General features: G+C 38.8%; 1 protein-coding gene across 1 annotated transcript; it reads left to right on the forward strand.

Moving 5' to 3' along the window:
- The first annotated feature begins 7,922 nt into the window (after positions 1-7,922).
- Positions 7,923-10,283, forward strand: LOC147617253 (uncharacterized). Its single transcript, XM_086776885.1, has one exon. It carries the CDS (start codon positions 8,105-8,107, stop codon positions 9,620-9,622), a length of 1,518 nt encoding a protein of 505 aa, XP_086633011.1. The 5' UTR covers positions 7,923-8,104; the 3' UTR covers positions 9,623-10,283.
- Positions 10,284-11,734: the final 1,451 nt, after the last annotated feature.

Raw genomic sequence — 11,734 nt, forward strand, 5'->3', positions numbered from 1 at the left:
TGGAGGATTCTCGTATGGTTTATGTGAGTGAGTGGAGGAGAGAGTTTCTAACTCCACTACATTAGCTAAAGAGTTATTCAAAATGCAACCGGATGCAGAACAAAAGGCACCAACAAGGTCTGTGTAATGAGCAACATTTCAAGAGAGGAATGGTTCATGCAATAGTGAAGAGTCCATGGACAACACTCATATGGTTGATGTGAGCGAGTGGAGGAGAGAGTTTCTAACTCCCCTGCACTAGCTAAAGGATTATTCATAGTGCAACCGGATGCAGAACAAGAGGCTCACTATGCTTGGCAAGGGTTGTGCACAATGAGCAACATTTCAAGGTTTCCAATAGTCAGGTAGAGAGGATTATCACATAGAGATTTACCCAAGAAAGGGGAGGGGAAGAGGGAGAGTGAATGTACATTTCATTGAATTGTCCTATGAGCCAATCCCCATCTTAACTATGCAACCCTAGCTGACTTGTTAAGGATGGAAACTGAAATAGATAGGGGGTGGCTAGGGAGTTGGGAATCACTCATGCTCATGCCCCAAGGCAGAATCCCATGAAGCCATATCATATAGCTAAATTAATGAATAGCTTAATGGAGATGGGGATTACATCCAACATTTGAAAATCTTTTAGTCCATTTATGAAACATGTGGACACATCGATCAGCTCACCAAGATCCATTCTTTTTCCCTAATGCTAAGTGGGAAGGCATATCAGTGGTATAGGATGCTTAAGCTAGAAGATAAAGTTAATTTCACTCGGATTAAGAATGTCTTTGTGCCAAGCTTTGGTAATTCTTGAAAAGGTCAAGCTGAAAGAGGTAAGGGAACCTCTTAGCAATGCACACCTTTATCCTAGAAGGGAGTTAGTCTAGTGTTCAATATGAAGACAAAATCATATAAGTAGTGAATGCTCGCATCTACAACCTAGACCATTTCAATATTGTGCACATTGCAAATGCCTTGGAAATCATGAGACATCTATGTGCAAATATGGTGCATCTATATATAATTAGTGAATGCCCGCATCTACAACCTAGACCATTGCTATATTATGCACATTGCAAATGCCTTGGAAATCATGAGACATATATGTGCAAATATGGTGCATAAGGGTTAGTAGAACTAGACCAACTCTAGCTCTACCAGCACCACCCACCCCTAAAAATGGTAATACATGACCTACACCTTTGTCAGGACAAGGGTACACACAAGGCATTTATTGGGTACTCGACGTATCCTTACCGCCGCCACCTATCCTACTGCGACAATCACCTCCATCAAATATTGCCCCAATCAATCAAGTTTTGATCAAAGAAATGTTGGAAGAAATTGAATAGCCAAACGTGACCATGAATAAGCTGGGACACTTTGAAAGTGATGAAATGAATGTTATGTTACTTGTAATTTATAAAGAAACGATGGCCTTTACAATCTTGGATGGTGGTGCTAATGTTAACATAATCAACAAGGATCGGTGGGAGGCCTAGGGAAGCCCACCACCTCATAGGCACAAGCCTCATGGTCAAGCTTGTAGTGAATGACTCGTTCCCAAAGAGGTTACCCTCCATAGGGTGAGTCTTCCAAGACTATAAATCCACCTTTAAAACTTGGGCGTCTTTTCGTAAATCGATTTGACCTTGGGCCCAATCATGCACCAATCTCGCCTCCTCATAAAATTCATGCCATGTATGATATCATAAGATCTTAGTTGGTGCAAGAAGCTCAAACGTGTGATGATATGGGAATGAAAAGATTTTCAATTTCGTTTTCTGCAAGCCTCCCATGGGTCTTCTTGCAGACGTTCCATCGGACCACCTTCATGATAAGGTATGTTCATTCTAGAGTTGGTTTACCCCAATTTTTTAGTAATAATACTCAATCTACTCCACCATATAGGATCACAATTGCCTGGGACACCCATTGTGGTAGATAGGGATGGCTAGATTTGTGTCTACATTTTCATAGAAGATAGGGATGGCTAGATTTGTGTTTACATTTTCATAATAATGCTCTAAGTGGTTTATTGGGATTTGTAAAAATTTAGCCAAAGGGCTAGATCCAACACTCTTCTGGTAGGAAGATCCTAGTAACTCGATACACTATCGTGGAGCGACTTCATCTCCCAAAAAATTTCAAGATCTCAACAAGTGTACGAAAGGGGATTTTTAGCAAATCAAATATTAATCTTTGAACCCAATTTTTTGTTTATGGACCTTTGGTTACCCAAAGTTGAGTTATTCACAACGTGAATAACTCTGGTTTTTCACATCTGACTTTTTCACTTATCTTTTAAACTCAAGGTTACCCTTCTGATAAGTATTATTTCCTTAGTTGGCCAAAATAGGCATCATCAAGAAATAATATATCTCGAAGGATAATCACAAAGTGAAAATCAGAAGGTAGTCACGCTTGTGAAAAATTGAAGATAATCATGGATGTGAAAAACTCTAGTTTTTCACATCAAAACTTTGTTCAAATTTTGAATGCCGATTCACTACCAATGGATTTTCTTAGCATGTTTACAAGGGCCGGTTCCCTCAAAAGTCCAAAAATATAAGGTATTTTTGGCATGACTTTCTCAAGGAATTCATAGTCATGAAAACCCTCGTTTTTCATGACAAAATTTTTCTTTTTTTGCATCAAAATCACCTATTGTGAGTTTATATGATCAAGTTAGTTCATGTAGACAACTCAATATCCTCAATTAATGAAATTCATGACGTTATTATCTGGGTATTTTTCACATGTGAAAAACTCAAATTTTCACGACCGTAAAAAACTCTAGTTTTTCATGCCGAAATCTTTTTTGAATTTTCAGGATAAGTTTTTCTATCTTTGGATAAACAATCTCGTAATTTATGGTATGATTTTGGGAACCTTTTGTCGCCATGAAAATCTCTGGTTTTTGATGGCGTTGAAAACTCCCTAATGTGAAAAACTAGAGTTTATTGAGATGTTTGATTTTGATGGTCCAAATCTCCAATTTTCTTGCTCAAAGAGAACAGTTTGAGGATTTCCAATATGGCTAAGACAATCAAGATCTTGGAATAACTTAAACAACAATATGATTTTTATTTTTTATGATCTTTTAAAAAAAGAATAAAAGATCACACACTGGGTTTTCACGTGAAAAAATAATGTGTTAAAAAGCCAAAAAATATTTAAAGTTCACACTTTACTTTTTCTTGAGTACTCATACACCACTCCCTTCACCAAAAACAACTCAAAATCATCACTTCACCACACATTCCATTACTCTTTTGGAACCTTATCAATCCACATAAGACCCACATCAAAACTTTAACACATAACTAAAAATAATGGTTATTAAACATGCAAGGAAGGAGCAAAGAACTCAAAGGAGTTGGAAGAAGAAAGATAGCTTTCCCTGATATAGCAGCACCTAAAATGTTATAGTTCATTCACAGCCTCACAAGAACTCTACCATTCTAGCAAATGTGGAATAAGTAACAACCATCATAGGGGACTTACCTTGCTTCTGGCTTGGGATTCTTCAGGGCCTCCAAGCTCCACTAGTGGTTGCTAGCTCCAAGCTCCTTTACTCCACCTCCCTGCAAGGACTCACCTTTGACACTCTCACACAATGAGCACCATGTTCCAAGAATCACACACTCTACTCTTAACTCTCCCTTTCTCTCAATAAGATAAGAGCAAGTAGATAAGCACAACTCAATTAGCATAAAGGGGGACTGTGTTTTTTCATTATGAGAAATCCACTTAGATACAACTGGTTCTTATTCATACTTACGTGACCAAACTTAACCCTAATCTACTAAGCTTGGTCATTTGCCAGCTTTTCTCATAATATATCCAACTTTTTTAGTGCTGTTTATATAACACTTATTAAACTACTCCTGTGTGTAGTAGGGAGTGCCTTTGTTAAGCTCAAAATGGGGTATACATGCAGAAACACACGTGTAAACACACACACACACACACACATGTATGTATATATGTGTATATATATGTATGTATGTATGTATGTATATATATACACATGTATATATATATATATATATATGTATGTATGTATGTATGTATGTATATATATATTATATCTATATATATATGTGTGTGTATATGTGTGTGTGTATATATATATATATGTATATGTATATGTGTATATGTATATGTATATGTATATGTATATGTGTATGTGTATATGTATACGTATATATATATATATATATATATATATATATATATATATATATATGTATGTATGTATATATGTATATATATATATATATATATGTATGCATGCATGCATGTCTATATGTATGTATAGACACACACACACACAGACACACATACACATATACATACATATGTGTGTGTGTGTGTGTGTGTGTATGTATGTATATGTATAATACATACATATATGTGTGTGTGTGTGTGTGTATGTATGTATATGTATGTATATGTATAATACATACATATATGTGTGTGTGTGTGTGTGTGTGTGTGTGTATGTATGTATATGTATAATACATACATATGTGTGTGTGTGTGTGTGTGTGTGTGTGTGTGTGTGTGTGTGTGTGTGTGTATATATATATATATATATATATAGAGAGAGAGAGAGAGAGAGAGAGAGAGAGCCACAAAGAGTTTGAGTGGTAAAGAAGGGTGGATGGGTGGAGGGGATGGTGGGGATAATAAGATAAGGGAGGAACCTAGAGACTTACTATAAGTGAAGGGTTCAAGCTAGGTGAACAAAGAGTTTGAGATTCTTTTGGCTTCACATGTGGTAAAGAAGGTTGGATCGGTGGAGATAATAAGATAAGGGAGGAATCTAAAGACGTACTATAAGTGAAGATTTTAAGGTGGGTGGACAAAGAGTTTGAGTTTATTAAGATTTCTAATTTGATGGTCCAAATCTTAAATTTTCTTTCTCAAAAGTGCAATTTGAGCATTCCCAATATGGCTAAGATAATCAACTTAGAATAACTCAAACAACAATATGTTTTTCATTTTTTATGATTTTTTGAAAAGAGAACAAAAGTTTGTGCATTGGTTTTTCATGTGAATAAGTAGTGTGCTAAAAAACAAAAAAAAAAAAATCAAACTTCACACACTGTTTTTTTTCAAAGACTCATACACCACTCCCTTCACCAAAAACAACATAAAATCATCATTTCACCACACATTCCATCACTCTCCTAGAACATAATCCACACACAATCCATAAAAAACTTCAACACATAACTAAAAATAATGGTTGTTAAACATGCAAGGAAGGAGCAAAGAACTAAAAGGAGTTGGAAAAAGAAAGATAGCTTTCCTCTGGTAGTGGCACCAAAAATGTTATGGTTCATTCATAGCGTCACCCAGAACTCAATCATTCTAGAAAATGTGGAATAAATAACAACCATCATAGGGGACTTACCTTTCTTCCGACTCTGGATTCTTCATAGCCTTCAAGCTCCACTAGTGGTTGCCAGCTCCGAGCTCCCGTGCTTTCCTCTTTGTTGTCACCACCGAGAAGATACTCCACCTCCCCCTTGCAAGGACTCACCTCTCTCACTCTCACTCACTCTCACACATGAATAGGAGGCACATGTACCAAGAATCACACACTCTACTCTCAACTCTCTCTTTCTCTCAATAAGATAAGAGCAAGTAGACAAGCACAACTTAATTGACACAAAGGAGGATTGTGTTTTTTCATTATGAGAAATTCACTTATATACAACTAGCCCTTATTCACACTTGGGTACCCAAACTTAACCCTAATCTACTAAGCTTGGTCATTTGCCATGATTTTCTCATAATATATAAAATGTTTTGAGTGCCGTTTATATAACACTTATTTGGCTACTCTCATGTATAATAGGGAGTGCCACTATCAAGCCCAAAATGGGGTTAACATGCACAAACACACATACACACACATGTATATATGTCTGTGTGTATACATACACACATACATACATGTATGTGTATGTATGTGCGTGTACACGTACACACACACACATACATGTATGTGTGTGTACACGTACACACACACACACATATACATGTATGTGTGTGTGTGTGTGTATACACACCACACACATGCACAAACACGAACACACACGCACACGCACACACACACACATGCACACGCACACGCATAAACACATCTATATATATGTGTGTGTGTGTTTATACATATATACACACATACTTACTTACATACACACACACATACGCGCACACACATACTTACTTACATACACACACACATACGCGCACACACATACATGCATACATACATATATAGATACATACATACACACACACACACACACACACACACACACACATATACATACACTACATACACACACACACATGTATGTGTGTATGTGTATAGATATACATACATACATACATACATACACACACGCGCATGCGCGCACACACACACACATATTATATACATACATATATATGTATATGTATATATATATATATATATATATATATATGTGTGTGTGTGTGTGTGTGTGTGTGTGTGTGTGTGTGTGTGTGTGTGTGTGTGTGTGCATGTGTGTATGTGTGTGTGCGCATGCGTGTGTGTGTGTGTGTGTATATATATATATCTATATATATATATATATATATATATATATATATATATATATAGAGAGAGAGAGAGAGAGAGAGAGAGAGAGAGAGAGAGAGAGAGCCACAAATAGTTTGAGTGGTAAAGAAGGGTGGATGGGTGGAGGGGATGGTGGGGATAATAAGATAAGGGAGGAACCTAAAGACTTACTATAAGTGAAGGGTGGACAAAGAGTTTGAGATTCTTTTGGCTTCACATGTAGTGGGATGGTAGGGATAATAAAAGGACCTAAAGAAATACTCTAAGTGATGTGTAGAAGCAAATGGAAAACCACTTTGCTTGAACACTTAGAAGTAGAAAATTTAAAGGCATATTTATCCATCCTTAAAATCACCTCAAATATTAGGTTGAAAAGGGACCCATAATGTGGGAGCTTATAAAGTATTAGAGAGTAATGTCCTCAAGAAGTGATATGCATCACTTTTGCACTTGTTTGCAGCATCACTCAAAAAAGTGTACTATAGGACCTATGTGCACATAAGAGGTTTGGCATCTAGGGTCTATATACTTTCTATAAAGGTTTGATGGACCTTTTTTCTATTAGAATATAGTGTAAATGAGTTACATAAGGAGTGATAAGATTATATCCTACATGCATGATTATTTATCCAATTATTTTCTACTCAAAATATGTATTGTTTTGCTATTATCACATGTGAATATAATCACATCACATGTGAATAATATCTAGCACCATGCATGAAATGGGAACCTTTGTGGTGGCATTTATTGCTCACCCCTTTATACCATTATTCAATTCTATCTCTACTTTTTACTACAATCCCTCACCATGTCCTTAATGAAGTTATACCTTGAGCCTCCAAATGTATAGTTGAAGCTTTCATATCAAAACGCTTACACTCAAGTTAACTTGAGGTCCACATGCTCCCATATCATCCGGCATCATACTTACGCATGGGTGTCCATGAAAGCGACATCCGCTATTCATGAGGACAACAAATAATGTCATGCCAACACCTTGTCTGACTTGCCACCAAATCTTGGCATATACCCAGTCGAAGTTTCTTTTTCAAACCACCTTCCATCATAAAATGATAGTCTCTTTTTTGAATCCAAGGGCACCATGTAATAAACTCTAAAATTGGATGGCTTTACCTAATTTTTTTTTTCCACTTCCTTGGAGATAAATCTCAAAGGGGTATATATAGAATACTTGATATAATAATGGGTAAAGAGATACACTTGTGGTCATACATTAATACATTTCATCCATTAAGTAATTCACCTTCTAAAAATCTTTTAAAAAATGTATATATTTAAATGCAAAGGTTAGTCTAGGGTTAGGGTAAGTATGAACGTATGTATGACGCAATTTATCACATACATACGTAGACCGTATACTATACGTCGTCTTCTAGGAAGAGTTCAAAATGGCAGCTCGAAACGCAGGCAGGGGTTTTCTGCTGCTCTGAGTGCCCCAAGCTCTTTTGTTTTTTTCATCTCTGTCACGCTATGGCAACCTCCTCTTCTTTCTGGTGCCACTCCTGCCATCGCATCGTGAGGCTGCCCTCTTCATCGCATCTTCTCTGCCCCTCCTGTAGCGGGGGCTTTGTAGAGGAGATCAATGGCCTCGCCTCGCATCCCACTGCGGCTCTGTTTCTCTCCGGCGACCTCACCCCCAGGGCACGAAGCGGCAGAGGCGAAGGTTTCCGTCGCCGTTTCCAGCGCCGGCGATCGCCGGATCGCAGGTCCCCTTTGCTGCAGACCCGCGAGATTCTGTCTTTGTTAAGCTCGCAGGCCGGCCGGCTAGGGTTACCCGGTTCAGAAGACGGAGAAAGCGGTGTCTGGCAACGCGATGGCGAAACGGGCCTTGACATCATCGATCGCCTGCAGAGCGTTTTCAGTAGAAGAGGGGGCAGATCGGAAGCTGTTGCGGCCGCCGGCAGCGATGGTTTCGAGTTAGGGTTAGGACTAGGGCCACGCGATGGCGAATCCGGATTCGACATCGTTGATCGCATGCAAAGCTTCTTTGGTAGAAGAGGGGGAAGATCAAGGATCGGTGCTGCTGCAGCAAACGACGGACTGGGATTAGGCTTAGGGCTTGGCCAAGGTTCGGGCTCGCGAAGACTTGTAGATGTGCGGGAGTTTCTTCTCGGCCCCGGAGGCGACCTTCTCATCCAGCAGCTTATTGAAGGGGGGGATACTGAGCGACAAGGATCCGCGCCTGCTTCCAAGGCTGCCGTAGAAGCCATGCCCACTCTCACCATCAGCAAGCAGAGCTTGGAAGCCGATGATATTCACTGTGCCGTCTGTAAGGAAATCTTTGAAATCGGAGGGGAAGCCAGAGAGATGCCCTGCAAGCATGTCTACCATTCCGATTGCATCCTGCCATGGCTAGCCATGCATAGCTCATGCCCCATATGTCGGCATGAGATGGCGTCTGAAGATCCCCCTGAGAGCCAGTCTCAGAGATCAGAGGAAAACTCGCTGGTCATCAGATCAAGGGCTGGAGGGGGTGCTGACGGCGGGGGAGAGCGAGGGCTCGCTATTGTTGGAATCCCAGGTATTGGTATTCATGTTAGATCATTCTTATTGTTTGGCATTGGTACAAATGATGATGCAAATACAGAAAACCAATCATCCACAGCAGAAACACTGGTACAAACACCAAATTCTCAACCTAACAGTGAATCAAGGGCATCTGATTCCATCCACAATGACAATGACCAGTTTGTATCCTCAACATCCTGCAATGATGAGATACATCCTGTCACAGTTGAAGCAGATGTTGCAAATGGCACACCATTTGGTGTTAGCAACATTGATTCTGGTTCATTTACTGGTAGCAACATGCAGGCTGCTACCCTCTTTGATGGTAGCAACTCACAGTCCGGCTCAGGCAGTCAAGTAGCTGGCAGGAGAAGAGGCAGAAGTTTCATATCTTGGCTTTTACAGTCTCCCAACTCTTCTGCTCGTTCTAATGAAGCACCAAGTTCAATGTCTACAAGGAGGCGGCACTTTTGGTTCTAAGCTCGCTCATAGAGAGGCGTGATGATCCAACTAAGTTTCCCCTTAGCCTCTTGCTTTTGATCATCTGGTTTACTTGTTTTTGGATTTCCATGACAGTTATGGATGGGTTCATGGCCCTGTTTGTGTAACAGTCACATCCTTAAACAGTGTCCATGCTCTCGAAGGCCTTCTGTGAGCTGCTTTTTGCATAGGGCAGCTATATAGCAAGCCACCTCTTTCAAGGTGCTTTGCTTCCACTATTTCAAATGAAAAAATAATTTCTTCTCACTTAATCTGAAGAGAAAACTTAGGCTTTGTGCCTGCCTGCATCAATCTGCTTACTTAGTATCAAGAATAATATATTTGCCCGAAACCTCTCCTATGTATCATATATTCACTATTTATGGTGCTTAATTCATGGGACACCATCTCCCATGCCCAAAAATGGTTTCTGAATAACTGGTGATGGGAATGTAGATCTCAGTATAGCTGTGGTCATTGTGATGATTAGGGGCACAGTTGCATTCTCTCTGGAAAGAACATCTGAGCCACATGGAAAATTAGAGCCTCTTTTGGAGGCTGAATCTCGTGATTGATTACAATGCATATGCCCACAACGTGAAGGTCCACACAGCTTGCTTTTAAGCTTTTTTTGCACGGTTAATACTATCTCTATTCAAGTAATAACTGTAATTATCTTGAGTATTTTTTGCCAAGCCTGTAATTGATGATTTCCCCTGATGAAACCTTGCATGCAATGGTTAGGGCTCGCCAACCTCAAGCTGGCTACTGTACAATGGTACCATTTCAAGATAAAAGATTGAAATTTCAGACTTCTGATCATTAGTAATTTTGCTTTTATGGGTTTGTTTTGTTTTGTATTTTTTGGGGGTTTGTGGGCATATGCATCGAGGACTCTCGGTTGGAATGGTGGTTCATGAAGGAAATGAATATCATCTATTGTGCAAATGCATATTTTTATGTTACTAGCAACATACAATCTGGCCTAGGTAGTCAAGTAGTCGGCAGGACACAAGAAGCACAATATTTATTACTGTTGTGGCACTTCTAACTCGTTTCAAACTTTGTCTTCCCAACATAGATGCACTTGCTTGAATTTTTTTACGAGGAAACTTTCTTAGCATGTTCTCTTGTTAAGAAGGTTGATATCCAATCTCGTTTCTTCTTAGCCTTCCAAGGATTCACTTCTTTAAGTGCGTTTATAAGAGTCTTATTTGGAATGGTGGTCCATTAGCTAGGCATCTATCCAAAGGAGAGAGGATGCGTGGTTCAATCTACTGCACAAAAGCATATTTTCACGTAGTAAATTGATTGGTGCATTTGATGGTAACACCATATAGCTTTATCCATTTAATACTAGCAACATATAGTCTGGGTAATGGAATCAGCTAGAGAGTAGGAGAAGAGGCCTTGGGGCTTCATGGCATTCCAAGTTATTTTCTCAACATAGATGCTCCTTGCTCCTTCAAGGCGGTGGCAATACTCGTGGTTCTAAACTCTGTTGAGAGACTCTTGATCCAATGTCTCCTGAGCAATCGTGTCCGTTTCTTCCCATTGCTAGTTTTTGGATTTCCACAAAAGCTGATGCTTGATGGCCTTGTTTGTATGTTATTCTTAAACTTCAATATAGCTCTTTGAGTTGCTTTTAAAAGGTTATACATCAATCCACTCTACAATCTGAAAAGGACCTCTAGGTTGATGACAATGTACTGTTGTTTTAAAAATGTCCTTGATTTTGCTAGAAAAATGTCCTTTATATCGTGGTTCTATCAACTCTCTATGAAGGTATATTTACTTTTTCGTTTTTTAAATGTCTTAGTAGGACAATCGATATGGTTGTATGCCAATGGTTGGAATATCTTCATTTATTATTTTAAGTTCTTTTTAACATTGATGTCAACATCATGTTATATATTTTCAATTATTGGAACCCATTTTCTTAAATATAGCATTTATTCATGCAATTACTTTTCTTACACAAAGCACTTATCCATGCAATTACTTTTCTAAATTTAGAAAATATCCTAATCACTTTTTACTTTTAGCATGTTTTGTCTATACATATGACCCCTTGGCTCTTACTCTAACCCTCACTCCTATATCTCATTCCCT

The sequence above is a fragment of the Cibotium barometz genome, chromosome 37 (assembly GCF_041138505.1).
Source record: "Cibotium barometz isolate CiBa-2024 chromosome 37, ASM4113850v1, whole genome shotgun sequence".
NCBI classification, from domain to species: domain Eukaryota; kingdom Viridiplantae; phylum Streptophyta; class Polypodiopsida; order Cyatheales; family Cibotiaceae; genus Cibotium; species Cibotium barometz.